General features: G+C 42.9%; 1 protein-coding gene across 3 annotated transcripts in view; it reads right to left on the bottom strand.

Annotated features, from left to right (window-relative positions):
* The window catches only part of TMEM131L (transmembrane 131 like), a 155,916-nt gene that overhangs the window by 74,077 nt on the left and 60,225 nt on the right, over positions 1-21,614 (bottom strand). For all 3 annotated transcript variants that reach the window (XM_032862554.1, XM_032862549.1, XM_032862553.1), the window contains exon 4: positions 2,586-2,654. In XM_032862554.1, the coding sequence (XP_032718445.1) occupies positions 2,586-2,654 (69 nt within the window). The remainder of the gene's footprint in view (positions 1-2,585; positions 2,655-21,614) is intronic.

Genomic DNA, 21,614 nt, shown 5'->3' with positions numbered 1-21,614 from the left:
CTGAAATCTGAATCTAATGCCTATAAAATAGACCATATGTAAAAAGTAAGGAAGAATTTGACTAATTTTAGAAGTGTTCTGGGATGCCTGGGCGGCTCAGTCGGTTAAGCATCTGCCTTCAGCTCAGGTCATGATCCCAGGACCTGACTGAGTCCCCAAATTGGGCTCTCTGTTCAGTGGGCAGCTGGCTTCTTCCTCTGCCCCTCATCCCACTCATGTTCTCTCTTTTTCAAATAAATAAATAAAATCTTAAAAGAAAAATAATAAAGAAGCATTCTAATTTAGGTTACCATTTGTTCTTACCGAGATTTTTAAAAAACTTTAGCAAAAATAATTTATTCCCATAATCATATCCTAGAGCTCACCCAAAAAAAAAAAAAAAAAGGTATGTGCTAGAGAAGACTTATTCTGTCACTTCTAGTGAAATGCCTTTGGGCAAAAAACATTACTGCTCAGCACCAAATTCACGAGCATCTGTAGTTCATGTTCACAGAACTCTCTGCCTCTCTCTCTCTCAGATAATGCCTGCCCCCCCCCACTATTCCACTATCCTTCTAGGATTGATAGAAGACTCAGCTGACAAGAGATACAACTATACTTTGAGAACTATAAAGTACTACACAAACAAAACTGAATCATCCAAAGGTGAGACAAGGCTAAAGTGTGATAACCTTTGTAAATAAAACATTTAAAACATTTGCTTTTCAACCTGCTTCCAGTTATCAGGGCCAGAAACAGATGCAAATAGCCAGTTAACATTTGTAGCCAAGACATCCATCCATCCATGTGTACTGTTCTCAGGACTTTTATCTTACTGAAGAGGAAATATATCATAGCCAGCGTCTCATCAACTCGAGTTGTTACCCTCATCTAACTTTACTTACTACTATTCATTTTACTATGTCTACCAGACTGTAATATTTTTTTCTTTTTTCTCTTCCATATCTTTATTTAAATTTGTTAGTTAACATACAGTGTAATAGACAATGTTGTATTTGTATGTATTAATGTTGTATTTGTATGTAATAGACAATGTATGTATTTGTAAAAGTAGGTCCTGCATTAAAATTCCCACTTACAATAAAGACTTTTCACCTAAGTAAAGCGATCTCTCAGAATCTCAAACCAGAGAAGTTTTATCATAAATTCAGCTTTGAACACTTCTTTACCGAACAGTAAAAATGTGCAAATTCAAACACAATGAGGCAGACACCTAGAATATTGTAAAGGTAGCCAGCACCCTTCCCACTTTCCTCTCTTCCTTTTACAGAATCACCATTAAAAGCTCAACAAGGTACTTACTTTTACATTTAACATTCCTTCTCCTTTACTGCAGCTCTAACCTTTTGCTGACCAGAAGGAAAGGGCAAGAAGGCAATCCAGATGAGTCAAGGAGGGCACCCCAGATGCTCTCCCAGCACCATGCCTACTTCATTCATCTAACTCTTCTTGTAACTCAAAACAGCTCTTCATGAAATTAATGTTCCAGGCTACTGAAGCAAGTGGGGCTCTGACACCTGAAACACTTTTACTTCCATACTTGAAACTCTACAAACGTGGCACAGTATCTCCTCAGAGCCAAGACATTCTATTCTACATCCAGGGCGTTTAACACCCGAGGTTTCCAACTTCAACCACTGTAAGCATTACAGCCTACAAGAGAGTCCTCAAGTTCTCCCTTCTGCTCAGCATCTCCCTTCTAACTTCTCCAAGTTCCCAGATTCGTCCCTCAACCAACAATCAAGTCACGTTCCCTTCGTCTTCATGGTTCTGAACGTAGTGAGGGCATCATCGTACTTAGGATGAGTAAGTAACTGCAGCTTATATGCTGTCTTTCCCACTTCCTTCCAAAGTCTTGAATGGAGCAACTAATGTCTGCACTACGCATAACAAAGCATAACAAGCAGTAAAAACAAGCAAATGGATCTAAGGCAAAGAATTCCAAAACCATTAATATTTAGTGTTTTTCACTATAAAATAACTTGATTTGTTATAGAAAAACAATCTTGACTTCTTATTAAATTCCAGTAACTTAATATTGACTTCTTATTAAATTTCAATCACTTCTTATTAAATTCCAATCACATTATAAGGAGTATTTATTAAAAACTGAAGAAATCGGGGCGCCTAGGTGGCTCAGTGGGTTAAAGCCTCTGCCTTCAGCTCAGGTCATGATCTCAGGGTCCTGGGATGGAGCCCCATGTCAGGCTCTCTGCTCAGCAGCAGGGAGCCTGCTTCCCTTCCTCTCTCTCTGCCTGCCTCTCTGCCTACTTGTGATCTCTGTCAAATGAATAAATAAAATCTTAAAAACAAAAACAAAAACAAAAACTGAAGAAATGGCTAAAACAATCTTACATTCTCCCTTCCACAAAAATATTCCTCTGAACAAGTCCCAGGATCAATATCCCTCATATTACTAATATACTTAAAATATATTTAACATTTTATTTATAGATATATAAATGTGCTATATATAAATACATTTTAAATATATTAATATATTTAAGTATGTATAAATGATATCCTGAAAACAAAAAATGCAAATAAAACAAGTTATTAAAGAATTATAAAGAAAACATACTTACTGAATTCCAAAATCTAGAACTGACGGCTGAAAATGTAAGCCCTTTCCACTGAATAGTTTATCTGAAAAGCTAAAAAAGAAAAGACAAGACAGATTAATTTTGTTGTAGTTTTGAGATTTAAATGCTGAGTTAATATATACTTAGGCCAATGGTTCTCATGAGCTATAATTTTCCTTCCTTATAGATGAGTCTAAATTGGTTTTAAATGTAAAAACTGAGTTATGAGAAGTCTAATATAATTCTACAGCTGCAAAAATTTAATATACTTTTAGATGATAGTTAATGTAACTTCATATCAAATGTACAGATTCTATAAGCGTTCAACAAAAAATGGGACTGCATATAAGTTTTAACAGGCTTCATTTCTGGATGCATTTGAATAACATGATATTGTCATAAACTTTAAATCAAGACAAGACATACACGTAAGGTGGGTGGGGGTGAGGGGCTGGAGAGGGAAAGAGATTTGGTCTCTAAATTAGTAGACTATTTGTAACAGGGAAAGGATGGGGGAGTGTAGACAGGGTTGCTCCTCAATGCTGAAACCATCACCAAATCTGTATTTGTAAGAATAATCATTACATAAAACCTCACATGGCAGGTCATATTCTTCTGCAGTTCTTAATTATTACGATGATTTTTCTTTAGAACCAATGCATAAATTAACATACCAAAAAACATATAAAGAAAACAAACAGAAGAAAAAACATATGTATAACATAATAACACAATATACATACACATACACATACATAAATACACTTAATGACATAAAACTCAAAGCACGTGTATATGTATGTGTGTGTGTATGTGTGATATATACACCAAGAAACTATCAGTCATCATATGACATTTTATTTTCTAAAAAATAGTTATTTCTTTGAGAGAGAGAGAGAGATAGAGCATGCACACATGGTGGGGAGGGGGAGACACAGAGAGAGAATCTTAAGCAGACTCCATGATGAGCACAGAGTCCAACTCGGGGCTCAATCTCATGACCCGGAGATAAAGACCTGAACCAAAATCAAGAGTTAGACGCTTAACCAACTAAGCCACCCAGGCACCTGGTTTATATGACCTTCTAAAAGCCACGTAATCCAAAAACATTTAACCGAAGAAGCCCCAAAATGTAACAAGTAGCTATTTTCAAAAACTCCAGCAAACTTTGCAAAATACAATCTTTCCACCTACCGCTCCACCAAACATGGTCCCAAGACTGGGTCCGGGAGTGGACATCTCCGTTTCAGAGCCACTGGCCAATAGAAGCTTTGTGACCTTCAGCAAGGTCTCCCATTTTCCCTTAAGGTGCAGACAACACAGAGACCAGAGAACCCCACCCAAACCCTCATCTGACAGGGAGAATCCTGGCTGCAATCTTCCCTTCCTCCCTCCACTTCATTGCCCCTATCTAAATCAAGGTGACAGCTCAGTCTTCACCAGCCCAGCTTCTGCCACTTCTCCACTTGTGTTGAACTTGAGCAGAGAAGAGGCATGCTGATTACTGGTCTCCCTCCAACCCCAAAAGGCCAGGACTCCCTCCATAACTTGTGTACAAAAAGGCCACTAACTCACCTAGTTGCCTCCAGAAATGTTTCGAAGAATCCCAGGAAGTGATAGATGTAAAGAAATGTGAACATCAGATTGAGCTGGCCAGGGCTCAGCATCCCAGAAGAAAAACAAAACAGGCAACTTCACATGCCAAAAACTGTCTTAGAAAAGTCAGGCTACTGCATAAGTATTAAGCAAAATAACTATAGTCTCTTTTGTCCTGTGCACCGAAAGTGGACTTACATTGGATTTCACACCCAACTTCAGAATGAAGACAAAGTTTTAAGGATTTAAGCAATTCACTCAAGATCACATAGCTACTAAGAGAGCCAGAATTCCAATGCAGGTCTGTTGAGGTCAGAAACTTGAAGCTAGTATGTAGTTCAGGCTTATCCAAGTTCACAGGACTCACCCAAGGAACCAAGGCAATCTAGTGGCTGGGTGAGGGTTTGGGCTTCAGAATGCAGACAAACTTAAATTCCAGGCCCAAGGTCACCACTCTCTAGTCCTGAGCAGGTCAATCACTTCTCACAAGTCCCAGCCTTACGATTTTAAAATTAAGATGGCAACAGTATCTACCATATAATTATCCTGAGGTTAAAATGAGATAATAATGCCTTTGCTTTGTGCCTGGCACATAGTTAAAAGTGCAATAAATACTAGATCATGTTACTAAGAGGAAGACTGTCACCTGACAAGAAAAGTAATGAGAGCAGATGGAGAAGCCGATCGAGTTTGAGTCAGAGCTGACCTGGGGAATTAAAAGTCCCAAACGGGTAGCAGTAATTTTCTCTGAATAGAACAAATGAAACATAAACCTGGGCCATCTCATATCATAACAGAGATTTTTAAATCCCGCAATCAGGAAGTTTTACAAACCCAACAGAAGTCAGCTATGTACGGTCCACCTTAAAGCAATAAACTACACATGGTCAGCATTTCCCTAACTTCAGAAAACAAAAACCCTATTTTAATTTCATCATGGAGAAGTAAAATCATGTCACTATTTCTCTGTAAAACTCACAGAACAGATTTATTTTTTCTCTTTGGTCAGTTTCAGCTCACTTGACTTTGACAATTTGGAAAGGAGATCAAGTTATAAGGAGCTTTAACATCACTGTCTTAAGTTAAAAAGTTAGTTCTCAAAGATAAAACTGCTTTAGTGTAGATACTGCCCTGGACAATACCCACTCACGCACACATGCCATCAAGTATTTGTTAAAGACTGAAGGGGGAAAAGACAGAGCAAACTGCCAAAATTAAGCCAACTGTGGACATCAACAACCATCCTCAAATATCACTGGTGGCAAAGAAATTATACTGTGTTTAAAGATGCCAAAATTTTCATTTCCAACTCGATGACATCCAAGTAATTTAAGCCTTAGGAGTTACAGCAGTAAAAGACAAAATTCCCTCCTTTTTCTCCCTTACTCAAAAAGTCAGCATTAACCTTTTCATATGTGTGCCCTCAACAGCGTGAATGCTTCCTTTACACCACAGCTCACTTGCCCTCTTTCACTCTTAGGATCTCCCTCATCTGGCATAAAAGAAACTCAGATATCTTATAAAAACAAATGATAAATTCATGCCACATATTTCTAATGTTCACCCCAGTCCCACCAACAAGATAATTCTAAGGAAAAGCCCTTTATGAGAAGAGAAAAATAAACGAAGAGCCATTTTGCTTCCCTAACAGGAGTACAGGGAGAGGACGTCGAGGTGATGGTTATTTGAGGTGAGGGAGCTCTTGTTTATACAAACCCTGCCCCCCACACTCTCTTAGCCCTTCTGAGGACACTGGCCGTCCCCAGTGTTGACTCCTCCCTCACTGGCAGGACATGTGGACAAGGAATTCTACACATAATATTTGGAAAGAATATCATCACCTAAGATTATCTGAGTTTTTCCTCTTTTATCTTCTTTTTTCAGAAACATCAGCTAACTCTTTTCTCTTTCTATAAAAAATAAACAAAACAACAACAAAAACAGTTCCAAAAAGTGGGTAGAATAAGAGCAAAGGAATTTCTGTGGAAAAGAGAAGACCTTGGTTCAGGTCCCAGGTCCGCTTTGAGTTTCCTCTTTGGCAAACTGCAGGAGCACGACTCTGACATCCTTACAGGAGCGTTCAGATGCCCGGACTCCGTATTCCTAGGAAAATTAAATCTGCTGACATCAGACACACCCACTGAAACATTTCAGTCCAGTGACTTCGATATGGAAATGGATTAACTATAACCAACTGTTCTGGCCATTCAGAAATGCTATCTGACCAACAAACGCATCTGGGCAAACACAGTGCTCCACCTCTCTGGAATGAGAAACAGGGCCCAACAGCTGCAGACAGGGCCTCGTGGCCTCCACTCAGTATGGACTGGCTGCCCTGGGCCAGGGGCTTAGCTCGAGGAAGATTCTCCCCTCAAGCTTATGATCCAGGACACCAGACAAGGCTTGTAGGCCAATAAGCCAAACTCAAAGATCAAGAAAATTCAAAGAGAAGAACAGAAATCTCTGAAATGGTCAGGAAAGCTCGGGGTTGGGGGTGGGAGGAGTCAGGGGCCTCAAAAAACAGTGACCTCGAATGGAAACTGAAGGGAGGCCACTTGAACAAAGCTAACAGCAGGAGGGAAGACACAGAGGCTAAGGAGAGCACTGGCCACATCTGGAGCACACCACCCGAGCGAGGAAAACACACTAGACAGTTGGGCTGGCAACTCTGAATGGTGGAGTGCTGAGCAGGAAGAGTGAGGACAGGAGGGAGCAGAAAGGAGGGCAGCCAACGATGAGGCCTTGCTGGAGGACGAGAACGCTGGGTGGGGACACGAGCCTAACATGCGCCATGATGTGCCCTGAAAACAGTCTCGTGCACTGTGGGTCTGTGCCGGTCCTTTACTCCTAAAGGGACCTGAAGGTTTAATCAGTTTCTGGAGAAGACAAACGTGTTTCCGAAAACAGCCCACACAGGCTGTTGTCATCCTTGCTGAACAGGTAAAAATTAACCTCTGGCAGGGATCTGAGAAACAATGGTGACCAGCTCCAGGGAGGATGGAACAGTCTGGTTTTCCATATTCCTAAATGGCCTGGTTTTCCTTAGCTTCTCAAAGCCCTATCAGCTACAGCTCTCTGCCTTTTCCATGCAAACTCTTTCTTTCAGTCCCTCGAGAGAGGACCATGACCAGGCTTTAGCCACTGGATGAGCACCAGGACAAGAGGACTGGCTTCCCACGTGTTCTGCAAAACCCTCTCTGCCTGAGAAAGGTAACAAAGGAGACTGTAGCTAAATAACACTATTGTCTAGACTCAAACATTCAAGGAAAGACCTGTTATGCTATTGAGCTACCTCCCGGGCTGTTCTCCCTAGCTGGGAGAACTGGGAGTGCCCATCAGAGACCAGTGCTGCCAATGCTGGAAAAGACCTACAGATTCACAAAGGTAGGGATTCGTGCACTGTCAGTCCCCTTGGACCCTGAGCCAACAGCAGGTATTTTCAGGACTCAGCTGTTATTCCCATGAACCTGGAGGGATTTCAGTACTTTTCCGTTATACAGCAGAACTGGGAAGGACCCCTGCACAGACAGAAGCAGCTCCTGCCTGGGGCAGCCCTTACAGAAGCATGCCAATGCCAGCGCAAGACCTCCAGAGGTCCCCACGGAAAGGAAGCCCAGAAGCGGCCCTCCCTGATCACTCCTGTGATTCATTCAATAGTGCCCAGCTTTACAGACCAAGGTGAAAAAGCCCAAACTGCATGATTTATGAAATAAGTTCTAGAACTACATGAGTTATGAAATTCGACATCGTAATGTTAGTACTACAAACTGCTTTCAGCTCTTACTTTTAACTTAAAAAATACTTCTCCCAGAAGTTTACAGAAGAAAAATATGATAGACACACACACATCTCCTAAGGTCAGAACTGCCATTCTTCCTGGCAAAGTAATGACTGGCAAAGAACCACCTGAGAGTGAAGGCAGAAACCAGTATTTTTCCCCTGGAATTCCCAAAATGGGGGGAAAAAATCATTTGGTTGGACATGATTTTCCTAGCTTCTATTATAGAAAGCCTCAGACTTCAAGGTCAAAGTCAAGAGGAAAGTCCTTGGAGCAATAATACCAGCAGCAGTCTGTCAGAGACCCTCTCACTGGTAATGGGATATCCGTGTGTTGATGGGCAGGCCTTCCCAAGGCCAGGACAAAAGCTGTGCACACCAATCTGTCCCTCGAGTTGCAAAGACGTTCTCCCAGTTCATACCACCCATGGATGAGGCAGGCGTTAATTCTCTCAAAGGTGTTCTAAGGCACCTTTCTGGATGGAACCTGGGTTGATGACAGGTCTTTACCCACCCTGCCCTCTCCAGGATGTTCAATGTCCCCTCCTGCTCTCCTCCTTCTCCACTTAGACACAGGAGAGACTCATGCTCTTGTCACTTGGGAAAACCCTTTGACCTTCATCCCTTTAGCTCTGGGCAAAGGTAACAACAGCAAGTACACTTATTAAGCACTCATAGTGTACCAGATGCTGAGCCCAGCACTGTCCCATGTAATCCTCAGAACCCCGTATGGACACCAATATTATTGCATTTCCATACCCAAAGAAACAGACGTTTTGGGCGTTTAAACAACCAGCCAAAGCCCACTCCGCTGCCAGGTGGCTGATAGGGAAGAAGCCCGTATTACACTGTCTCCCATCCACGTCGCTGGTGTCCTGCCCCCTCACTCTCCCAGAAACGCTTTGCTGAGGTCATCAGTGACCTCAGCAAGTGCTGATGTTACTCAATCTGCCTGGCTCTTCTCCTGAAGGGTCCCTCCTTGGTTTCTAGAAAATCTCACCCAGTCTCCCTTTTTCCTCTATGCTGCTCCTTCTCAGCTCCCTGTCAAGCTCCTCTCCCCCACATCACTGTCCACTCAGTGCTCCCTAAACTCTCCCTCTGGCCTGTCACACCTACACCCAAGTTTCAGCTATCACCAGCTAGGTGACGCTTTCCTATGATGACCTCTGTCATCTCCTTGTGCAGCATCCAGGTTTCCTTACTTTAACCACAGACTTCCCACTGTCACCCCTCCTGGATTCTGAAAGGGCCAGTTACTCATTTTTCTAGCCCTGCTTGTAGTCAAGATGCTGACATGTGACCGGGACTTGGCCAGATTCACCTGCCAGAAGCAGGGCATCGGGAGCTGGGGCCACATGGAAGGGAAGGAAGCAGAGAATCATTCTGGGAATGAGCTCTGCAGCCAGGCAACAGGGCAGGAGTCAAGGACAGCAGTGTCCTCGGCATCTGCTTCCATGGCACAATCCTGGCTGTGCTTCTATCTGCTACAACCCGCTTCCTTGCTTTGTTTTCTGAGCCTGGTTCTTCAGTCTTCCTAGAGATTCTGAGAGCTGCCCAACATCTTCTCAATAAATTCCTTTTCTGCTTCAATCAGCCAGAACTGGTTTCTGTGGTTTGACTGATTCATTTCCCAAGACTGTGTATCTGTGGCCTAGACCCCTCTGCTGAGCTCCTGCCTTGGGTTTCCGAATGTACCAGACACCATCCCACAGACGGCCTCCAGCCCCGTCCCAATGGAATCCATGGCAGAGTTCAGCATCTGGCTCGGACTCCCCCGGTTGGATCACACGGCACCGCCCACTAGTCTCCCCCAGGCCATGGTTGCCCTTGCTGTGGTTTCAGTCACCTGCCATCAACCCTAGTCCAGAAGCAGATAATCATTCTTCTGATACATAGCCAGAAAGTCAATAGCAGCCTCAGGCTAAGTCACAAAGCCTAGAGCGCTCACCTCCTTCATCTCACTAGGTCAGCATTTGACATCTCACATCATCACAAGAAGGGTGAGTGCAGTACCATAAGATATTTTGAAAGAGATCACATTCATATAACTTTGATGTATACTGTCATAACTGTTCTATTTTATTACTATTGGTGTTAATCTGCTATTGTGCCTAATTCATAAATTAAACTTTATCATGGGTATGTATGATTAGGAATAAAAACAGCACAGCTGATCCTTGAACACAGGTTTGAAGTGCATGGGTCCACTTGTACACAAATTTTTTTCAATAAATTTGATACTGTAAATGAATTTTCTCTTCCTTGTGATTTTCTTAACATTTTCCCCCCTCCAGCTTACTTTATGGTAAGAATACAGTGTGTAATTCACAGAACCTACAAAATGTGTTAACAGCCTATTTAGGTTATCAATAAGGCTTCCAGTCAACTGTGGGCTATCTGTAGTGAAGATCTGGGAGAATCAAAAGTTATACATGGATTTTCAGCTGCACCAGGAGTTAAGTACCTCCAGCCCCATTATATTCAAGGGTCAACTGCACAGATAGGGCTCAGTACTACTTGCAGTTTCAGGCATCCACGGGAGCTCTTGAAAATTATCCTCAGTGGATATAGGACTGTGGTGTGCCCATCTTGCTGACTGATGGCCTACCTGCCCGCGGGGAGACTTGTGGAGATTATGACTCCTGTACTCTTCTTAACTCCCCATGCAATGGATGCTGAAGGCCCTGCAGGGACCTGACACATTCACCCCCTCAGATCTGTCCCTGCCTTCTACTGGCACTAACAGGACCTTATGTTCAAAAAGCATTTGCAATATTGTCATTTGTTACTATTTATTTCTCATATATATTTGGTCTTTGTCCACAGTTTATCGATTACAGCTCCCCAACTCTTGGGATTTCCCAAGTGTTAAGGGTGATAAAGGAGTCTTCTGTTATGTTAATGAATGTTGGAATCCAACCAAGGCGGGGGGGGGGGGGGGGGGGGGGGGCTGGTTGCCAGGGGAAACAACCTTGTGATCAGAGCCTTGGAACTTTCTTTCTCTGCCCCAACCTCCTCTTCTAGGGGTGGGGATAGGACTGGAGATGGTTCAGCTGATGGCCAAAGACTTAGTCTATCTTTATTTTGGAGCACTGGGTGTGGTGCATAAACAATGAATTCTGTTATAATGAAATTTAAAAAATAAAAATTAAAAAAAAAAAAGAAAGAAAGAAAGCAAGCCTCCACAAAAAACCAGAGACTACTTCCTAGGGCTTCTGGGTTGGTGAACTGGTAGGGAGGAAGAAAGAGTGGAAGGTGTGGAGAGGGCATGGAAGCTCAGCACCTTTTCCCCAGACCCGGCCCTATGCAGCTCTTCCTTTGGCTGTTGATTCATATCCTTTATCATATCCTTTAAAAAATTTATGAATCTAAGTGCTTCCCTGATTTCTGACAGCATTTTAGTAAATTAATCAAACCTAAGGAGAAGGTCATTGGAACCACCAATCTGAACCTGTCAGTCAGAAGCACAAGTAACAGTCACAATGCCAACAGGCTTGTGACTGGCATCTGAAGTGGGGGCCAGCGGAGAGGGCTGTCTTGTAGGTCTGACCCCTTAACTTATGCGATCTTTGAGTCAGAACTGAGTTGAATTCTTGGACATCCTGCCGGTGTCCTAGAATTGCTTGGTGTTATATTTGGGGGAACACCCACGCACATTGCAATTGGGTCTGGGAACCCTCAAAGAGCACTGTATTTTCATTTCAAATAATTTTAAAATATATTATTGTATTTACATCACAATCCACATGCCATAAAGAACTCCTTTAGCTAAGTGACTAAATTTGCAAAAAAAAAAAAAAAAAAAAAGAAAGGAAAAGGCAAAATAAATATATAAATAAATAAAAGAAAAGGCCAGCAATTAAGCCGTTTCCTAACTCCTGTTCCAACTTAAGCCGTAGTGCAATTTATGGCTTTCCATCTACAGTTTAAAGATGTAATAACACATTTTCCTAGATTCTGCTATATGTTAAAATAATTGTAACTTTTATATCTGCAGAACACCAAATGCATTTTGCACTACCTTTCATTTCTAGGACACCAAGTTAGGATGAAAAAGGAATTCAGTCTCTAAGCAGCAAAAGAGTTGGCCAGATGCTACAATCAGAAGTGGAAGCCAAGGCAGAAATTCACAAGAACACTAAGGGAATGGGGAGACTCAGGATGAAGGACTTATCCTTCTCAGTCACAGGTAGACAATCCAAGTTTCTGCAATACTGTGGCTATTTCTAGAAAACCAAATTTGAGCTACCGAAGTGTCCATATAACTTTAGATATGAGTTCTCTGAACATAAGACCCAGCTAGTTTTTAAAGCTCATCTACAACTCTTTCAGCTACTGGGTAGCTATAATTATTCACATGATAAAAGCAGCAATGCCAAATCACACTGCCATTAATTTCTTCAGTTTCCCTGCATTAAGAGATGACAATAGCCAAAGCAGTTTGAACCAAAGGCTTATGGTCTTGCATATAAGACAAGGTGGAGCACAGTCCCTGAGATGGAAAAAAATGGGTGTGAAGCAGGTTAGGAAGTGTTCTGGAAGAGGTGGAACAGAGTAGGCCTTGGAAGGCTGGATGTGCTGTCTTCAGGTGAAATGAAGGAGGAATTCCAGACAAGGGGAGAAACAGAAATTAAGGCACACAGACCACAGAAAGGCAAAGAAGGAAAAACACTGACATATGCAAAGCAATTTCTTAGTTTCTTGGTAGAATGAAAGAATAATACTAGGTCATTTCACATCCCAGAGCAACACTTTAATTCAAACACAATGAACTCATTAAAAAAAAATTTTTTTTTAAGTTTTATTCATTTAAGTGATCTCTACACCCAACACTGGGTCTTGAACTCATGACCCCGAGATCAAGAGTCAGATGCTCTACCAACTGAGTCAGCTAGGTGCCCCAGTTTTTTTTTAATTCCCAATGTGAGCAATATATCAAAATCATCTTCAGGCAACTACAGAGACTATTAGCAATCCCTTTGGAAAACTCTAATGAAAAATGTCAACACTTTTTAACTGTTTCTCGCGGCCTTCTTGGCCAGAGCAAGTGAGGGACTCATGGCATCAGCTTACTGGGAAGGCAAGGCGATGGTTAGTCTTGCCCAATACTAACTTGTGTGTCCAGGCATTCCTGTTTCTCAGAATACCACGACAAGTCACTCTCCAACAAGGTCAGGTCTTCTTTAAAAGTGAAACAAAAAGTGAAACTGCCCTCTGATTTTTTGGTTTGTTTTTGTTGTTGTTGTTGTTGTTGTTAATGTAGCAGCAGCTCTTTTAACTGGCCTGTCAAGCTGTCTACGAAACACCATGGCTCACACCACACACTTGCCCACAGAGCATCACTTAGGACTGCCAAGCTCACGTCTTGTAGGATAGAATCCCACTGTCAGAATGGCTCAAGCGCTGATTTTTCTCATGTGAAACCCATGTAATACTGACACTGGAGAAACTAGACTAGAATGTTCCCAGAAAGACAAGTACGCCTTACTACAAATCAGAGGGGCTGGGTTATTTTTTTTCCCTAGGGACTGCAGCGGGTGAGTGGGGAAGGCTTAAAAATGTGTATGTCAAAAACAGTCTCCCCTGGAGAGATAATGGTAAAGGTTTCATGGTTTCTTTCCCAAGGTTCTGTGTGACAGGAATTTGTTCTTCAGCCCTTATTATCTCTTCTCTCCCTCTTGCATATCATTTTTTGCTGGGCACCTTTCCCAGGCTCCCTTGCAGCTGGGTATGGCTATGGGACGAAGTTCCAACAAATGGGAGGTAAGCTGGAGTATTGTGTAGCAGCTTCCAGGAACCCTCTGGACCTCTCCTTCATTCCTTCCTCCTACCTGCTGTCATGGACACAAGCGTCTCTGCCCTGCATCCTGAGTACCAGGCCCAGGACCCTAGGGAAGGCAATGCATGATCTGGAGGGAGCAGGGGTCCCTGAACACTTCCTGGCGCTAAAGGCTGTGGAAGTCCAGACTCACATAGAAGAGACAAAACTATCTCTTTTTTTTTTTTGCCTTATTTTTAAAAATTTATATAAAATCAATTAATCAATATATTGTGTATTATTAGTTTCAGAGGTAGAGTTTGTGATTCATCAGTTGTACACAACACCCAGTGCTCATCACATCAGGTGCCCTCCTGATGCCCATCGCCCAGTTACCCCACCCCAAACCCACCTCCCCTCCAGTAACTCTCAGTTTATTTCCTGGAGTTAAGAGTCTCTATTATTTGCCTCCCTCTCTGTTTTTAATCTTATTTTATTTTTCCTTCCCTTCCCCTATGTTCATCTGTTGTTTCTCAAATTCCACGTATGAATGAAATCATATGGTATTTGTCTTTCCCCAACTGACTTATTTTGCTTAGCATAATACCCTCTAGTTATCTATGTTGTTGCAAATGGCAAGATTTCATTTCTTTTGATGGCTGAGTAATATTCCATTGTGTGTATATATCTCACATCTTCTCTATCCATTCATCTGTTGATGGACATCTGGGCTCTTTCCGTAGTTTGGCTATTGTGGGCATTGCTGCTATAAACATTCGGGTGCATGTGCCCCTTCAGGTCACTCTATTTGTATTTCTGGGGTAAATACTCAGTAGTGCTATTGCTGGGTTGTAGGGTAGCTCTATTTTCCACTTTTTGAGGAACCTCCATGCTGTTTTCCAGAATGGCTGCACCAGCATGCATTCCCACCAACAGTGTAGGAGGGTTCCCCTTTCTCTGGATCCTCACCAACATCTCTTGTTTCCTGACTTGTTAATTTTAGCCATTCTGACTGGTATGAGGTAGTATCTAATTGTGGTTTTGATTTGTATTTCCCTGATGCCGAGTGATGTGGAGCATTTTTCATGTGTCTGTTGACCATTTGGATGTCTTCTTTGTAGAAATGTCTGTTCATGTCCTCTGCCCATATCTTGATTGGATTACTTGGGTTTTTTTGGGTGTTGAGTCTGGTAAGTTCTTCATATATTTTTGATCCATCTTGTTTTAAATCTCTGGTATCTTGAAATTCTGTTACCTAAAAACTTAATTCTAACTAAAACAGCTTCTCACCCTTCTCAAACACCAGAAATGGCAGGAGCCACTGCTGAACAGAACTAATACCAGGTAACTTACCCACCATTCCAGCCTCTGCTGGCCCCGGGGGAGATAGGCTCCCAGTGCCGCCTCCCTTTCAGGTGGTCCAGAACCACAGCTTCCTAATAAATCAGAAGGCTACATAGTTAAAGCAATAAAAGTAACCCAAATCTGATGGCAAAACAAACTTCTAAGTAAAGAAAGGATAGCTCCTGGCTGCCTTTTACTGGGAAAAGTCATTGACTGTGGTAGTAGCTTTCGGTAGCTTTGTTCACAAGCTGGTGTAAAATGAGAAATGCTTGTGTATGAACCAGTTTTAGGATTGGGCACAAAGAAACTACCTTATAGTTTAGAACCTATCGTTCTGCTCCTAAGCACACATGAAGGGACAATCCCATGCAGGGACCTGGAAGGACCCCTATGATACACTTCAGGGAACCCAGGGTAGGAGGGCAGTCCCTACTGATGTGACCACACCAGAAATATAAGATGTGCTAGAAGGAACACACAGGTGCTGTCCCCACCTGATCTGCTAGGAATAAGTCCTCGAAGGGGCCTTGCCAATAAGAGCCCAACACCACTTACATTGCCATGAAGGCAAGGAATAAAAACTAGCCTACTTTTCAAAGACTGCTTGAAACACACTCAATTATTGACATGCACTGCCTCCTTCCCTGGGGATGGATGTCGGGAGCCCCAGGTCAGAAAGCAACAACCCTCCTGCTGTACCCAAAGTCCTTCAACCCTGTGACAAACTGTGGAGCTCTTGCAAAGCCAGAAGAGGAAGAACAGAGATAATGGTGTCCTGCTTCCTACTCTGTCCTGGGAGGAAGGACTCCAAGGATCAAGAAGGTTTTAGCAATGAAGGAAGGTTGTTGCATTCCCAAGGCCTACAGGCAGGTGATGATCCCCATCAGAAACCAACACACAAGAGCGGAATTAACTAGAAAAATGAGTATAAGAGATCACCTACAGTTCTTGTGGCCAGAATTCAGTTTTTTTTTCACTATTATAAAATTAAGATAGGTAGGTAGGTCGACTGCAAGGATTAAATGAAATTTACATTTAAAGAGCTTGCAAAGCACCCAGCAGAGTGTTTGCTCAGTGAGTAGAGAAGTGTCTAGAAGTGTCAGTTCTAAGGTCGAAGAAAAGCAAAATAGTAAAGACTGATATTCTGATTTCCATAGACTCCAGAGAAACAAATCAGGACAAGGTTAAAAAAGAGTCTGTTTTAGAATTGAATTTATTGTGTCTGTATGTGTGGGTGGGGGGGTGGGGGGTGGGGTTAGGTGGCTGGGGGAGGCAGGCAGGCAGAATGCCTCCGACTTAATTCAAGAGAGCTGACAGCTCCAGGCTGCACTCCCCTGGAACAGCAGCAAAAGTAGCTGCAGCCACCCTTTCATTTCAGCCCAGGGAATTTAATTGTTCTTAATTATACAGGCGCCACTCACATGCAAATAGTGCATGAGAGGTTTTCCTTTTAAATTGTAATTTTTCTTTCAAACCTCTGAGGCACTCAAGAGTTATTGCTGAAGATGTCAGGAAGAAAGAGCGGCCCTGTGGTCACTCAAGCCCAGGAGAGAGGCCCCTCTTCATGGGCCCTCCCTCCCTTTGTCTGGCCCTGTGGGCCTGTTACCCTCCCACTGGTCAGAACTGGCCCCAGCACTGCAGCCCAGCTCCATCTCTAACATCTCCCCCTTTGCTTCAGGCATTCTCCACCCCTAGGCAAAGCCCAGGATGAATCCAGAGCCGACTCCAGGGCCCAGCAGAGAAGGGAGGGGAAAGCAGAGATAACCAGTGCCAACAGTTTGACCCACTCCATCCTTTTGTCAAGGTGCTCTCATCCCCAAAAAAGTGGAGTGACCTAATAAAAACTGTGTTTTGCAGGTAGTAATAGCACCACGAAAAAAATGCTGCCAACAAATAAACAAAACTGTCCCATGCACAATGATTACAACCCAAGAATGCACAGAGAGGGCACCTGGTTTGCTAAGTGGGTTAAGCCTCTGCCTTGGGCTCAGGTCATGATCTCAGGGTCCTGGGACTGAGCACCGCCCCCCCCCCCACTTCTGGTCTTCCTCCGCCAAATAAAAAAACAAAAACTTTAAAAAAAAAAATACACATAAGAGAACAGGAGAAGGCAGGACTAAAATTAAGGGCAATGTCAGGAACATCTCCCTCTCCCCCTCGATTCTCCAAAACCATTAAGCGGCTTAACGTCTCTGAGAAAAGTGAATATTTTTCAGTTATGTGGTTTTAGGAAACTCAAGAGCAAAAGGAAGGCATTCTTTTTAAACATCACTTATGATCATTTCTTTTGATCAATTCCAAGAACACATTTCCACATTTATAAGTTATTTAAAAACTAACAGAAGCTTCAATTCCAGAACACTTGGTTGTTACTTTGTTACACTTGGTTGTTACTTTGTTCTACTTCCCTAAGTCACTGGTTAGACTCCACAGTCCCCCAGGGACTCCTCTTCCTTCCTTACTTCATCAAGACAGAGACCCCCCCAGGCTGAAAGCCTTCTCTCTCCCGCCTATGTGCCCTCACTGGCTGATCTGGTCCAATCTCAGGATCCAAACATCACCCCAAGCTTACATCTCCAGCCCAGCCCTCTCTCCAGTCCCACCCCTTGGCTATGCACCCCCAGGTCAACTGGATGTCTACAAGACATTTAAAAAAAAAAAAGTCTGAAACAAAACTCTTTACCCCACTGGCTCCGTCGATAGCCATCTCAGCTCAGTTGTTTGAGCCAATACTCTTGGAATCATCCTGGACTGTTCTCCGCCTCTCCCCCCACATCAGTTTGTTGGAAATCTTATGAGTTCTGCTTTCAAAGCATATCCAGAGCCTCACCACCTTCACCGCCTCCGGGCTGGCCAGAGGATGCTCATCTCCCTGTCTTGATTCCTGGCTGCCAGGCCTCAACTGACCTCAAGGGCTCTCCCTGCTGTCGAGGCCCCACACCAGCCTTTACACATCTAACTCAGATCATCTCACTGTGTTCTGCTCAGAACCCCCGAAAAGACTGCCCACTGCTAATGTCTCCCCTGAACCCTACACCACACCCCCCCCATTGCCTTCAATTTCTTCCCTCCTTGGTAGGTGGTCTGCTCTGTGAGCACTCCCAGGCCTAAGTTCCCACCGTCAAGAGCCTCTGGAGGGGCTATTCTGTCAGCAATTTCTTCCCTCACACAACTTCATGGCCAACCCCATGACCTCCTCCAAATCTGTATTAAAAAATCTCTCCCTCTGAAGAGCCTCCCCACTCTAATGACAGTCCCCACCCCACCCACAGTCCTCATCTTTTCCCTCGCCCTTGCCCAACCTCCTCCATACCAAGAAGGGTCTTCAAACACCCATTAGTTCCAGCTGTTTATTGTATTTAGGTTTGCTGCCTCCTTCCCATCCCCGATCTGAAGGCAAGTTCCACCAGGACAGGGATTTTGGTCTTGTGGGCCAACGTGTCCCAAGAGAACAGTTGCTGGATAGGATTTGGTAAGTAAAAGAAAACCTTTTCAGCTGATGCCACGGATTTATAAAATCACAGTTCAGGCCTCTGAATACCTTTTTAATTATCCAGTATAAAGTCAGCCTCACCATAACACAGTAGAACCACAGGATCATAAAAAAAAAAAAATTCCAAATTTCAATTTAAACCTTTACTGAATTTCATTCTAAGGAAAACAAAGAGCAAATGAATGAACGATGTATACAACAGTCTTAGAAACCAGTTAAGTTGTATTAGAAATCAGTTAAGTTGTATTTTTTATTCATCTTTAAAAAAAAGTCAGGCCTAGTCATGTCAAGGGTATACAAAATGTCTAGATATCAAGACAACTAAGAATTTAATGGGCACCTGGGTGGTTTAGTTGGTTAAGAGGTTGAACATCTATCTGTCTGCCTTCCACTCAGGTCATGATCCTGGAGTCCCAGGACTGAGCCCTGCACTGGGTTCCCTGCTCAGTGGGGAGCCTACTTCTACCTCCCCCTTTGGCCCTTCCCCTGTTCTTGTTCTCTCTCAAATAAATAAAATCATAAAAAGAAGACAACTAAGAAATTTTAAAAAAACAGGATAGTGAACCTTTTGAGGAAAATAAGGCAGTGGATCAGGCACGGAACATCTTGGAAGAGTAAAGCTAGTAACATAAGAGACCCGCTTTGTTCACCCGTGGCTGGGCAGAATCTTTTAGAAGGCAGCATCCAGGGCCTGGGCCTGCTTCAAACCCCTGACACCATCCGAATCAGCATCACTAATTACCACAGCATGCCTGAGATGGCTGTTTTGTCCCACTGCTTAAATGAGTAGATTCATAATTCCAGAATGAAGAAATCAAAACCTACTGTATTTATAAATACCAGGTACACAAAACCCAAGTCGAGCTGAGATGAGCTCTAAAACCACACCCTCAGCTTCAGCCCTGGATCAGCACCAGTGGGGAACCCAGGTGCACCCCAGCTCCACACTAGTCCTCCAGGAGGCCAACATGGAGGTAAAAGATCCAAGAGAGGGAGTGAGAATCCCGAAATTCACTTACTCCTTGGAGCCAACAACCCTCCTTCTACCGGATTAAAAGGACTAACAAATTCCCTTAATGCTTAACCGAATGATTGGAGTCTGTCACCTGAGGCTGAAAAGGTCCCAACTAGTAGTTAGACAAACCCAGTAACTAAAATGTAACTCATGAGGTTGGGTCCAAAAGTCAGAAAAGCAAGTAACCTTTGGAACATTAAAATCTATTTTATGACTATATATAAAAACACATGCTTTCTGAGAAATAGGCTGATTCTCAATCAATGAAATAGGACCTAAGGTCCTCTGCATCCCCACCAAAGAAACAGAAAAAAAAAAACAAACAAAAACAGAAAAAAAGTATCCCTTCAAAAATGCAAACTACCTTTTCTTTACAAAAGAACCAATAGCTTCTTTTAAGAGGGACAGAAATGTTCTAAAATTAGATTGTGGTGATGGCTGCCTAGTCTCGCAGATAGACTAAAAACCGTGAATAGTGTACTTTAAATGGTTGAATCGTACTGTATATGAATTATGTCTCAATAAAGCTGTGCTTTTGTTAAGAACCTAAGCAACCGCACAGTGCCAGCCTCCTTGTTCAGTCATTCCGTCAGGATTCAGGGTGGCAAGGGAAAGATGAGGCCCCTTCCTCCTCCCCAACATACACCCACCCAAGCCCTCCAAGCTGATTTCCTTTCTGTGCACAGATGCCTCTTATACATAATGAGAATGCCATATGCAGATGCATTTGATTAGCACCCTCCACATTTCCCATCATTATGCAGCACTTGGTGAGCTGCAGTTAATTCCTGCCCATTATCCAAGTGCAAAATCATTCTGCCTAATTTCGAGCAGCCTGGCAGCTGCAGAGGAAAAGTAGTCTCGCCCGTCCGTGGAGGCCCATTTGACATACAGCCCCTGCTGCTATGAGGACTCCAGTCTTCTAGGGCTAATCAATTTCAATCAAGTAGGCACTATTAGACTACAGAATAGTGGTGACTTCCTTCTTCATCTGATAGCTTGTACCTTCGAAAAGCCAGCATGAGAGGATGAAGGACAAGTGCAGAAATCAGGACTGGTGTTTTTTGTTTCTGGGGTTGGGGGTAGGTGCCGGGTGAAGAAATCAAATAAGAACAGAACACCGTTTACACCAAGAAAGGTCCTCTACCCGCCTGCTATCTTCATCCCCATATTAATCTATGTGGACATGTGAGCCCTGATCCTTAAATCACCTGGTCTACAGAGCTCAGTGAACCCCGAAACCACTAAATTATTCCTAATTTGCCAGTTCTCCAAATAATCCTTTGACCTCTCTTCTCAGGAGGCACTTCTGTATTTTAAATAGCTTTCATTGTGATTTTCCCTTAACTATAAACAGAGATTAAAAAATGTACTAATAGTATTTTATACAATGAAATGGTGGTATTATAGTGTAAAATACCATAGTTATACAATAAATAAAATACGGAAACTTCACACTTAAATTGTTAACTCTTGCTAGAAACAACTCAATTTTTATCCTATATTCAGTAACACTTCAGAAATACTTTTCTTTCCTCTAGTAATACAAAAGAAGGAAATCCTGTGTACTCCACTCTAGAAATACTACCACATTCTGGTGGTAGTCACAGAATTAATCCTGTTAAATTCAAGAAAAGGTTAATCCGCAGCAGTGGAATCTTTAAAAAGGATCATGATGGGGTACCTCAGTGGCTCAGTCAATTGAGCCTCGGACTCTGGGTTTCTGCTCAGGTCCTGGTCTCAGGGTGGTGCGATCAGCTCCACCCACCTCAGTCTCCGAACTCAGAAGGGGTCAGTTTGAAGATTCTCTCTTGAAGATTCTCCCTCTACCTTCCCCCTCTAGCACACAGCGGGCACAGGCAAGTGTGCTCTCTCTCAAATAAATAATTCTAAAAACAAAACAAAAAAAGGGATCATCATGAGCACAGCTCCTAGACTCAAGAAATTAGTCCACTGGTATCCAATTTATGCATCCTTCAGAGATAACCAGGAACAGCTTTTTTTAAAATATGGACTTCAGGACTGCATCACCTCTTCCTGGGTCAGAAT

This window comes from Lontra canadensis, unplaced genomic scaffold (assembly GCF_010015895.1).
Source record: "Lontra canadensis isolate GAN:19392208 unplaced genomic scaffold, GSC_riverotter_1.0 scaffold1, whole genome shotgun sequence".
In the NCBI taxonomy this organism is placed as follows: Eukaryota; Metazoa; Chordata; class Mammalia; order Carnivora; family Mustelidae; genus Lontra; species Lontra canadensis.
Note: the sequence above shows the minus strand (reverse complement) of the source record. Positions and strands in the feature narration are given on the sequence as shown.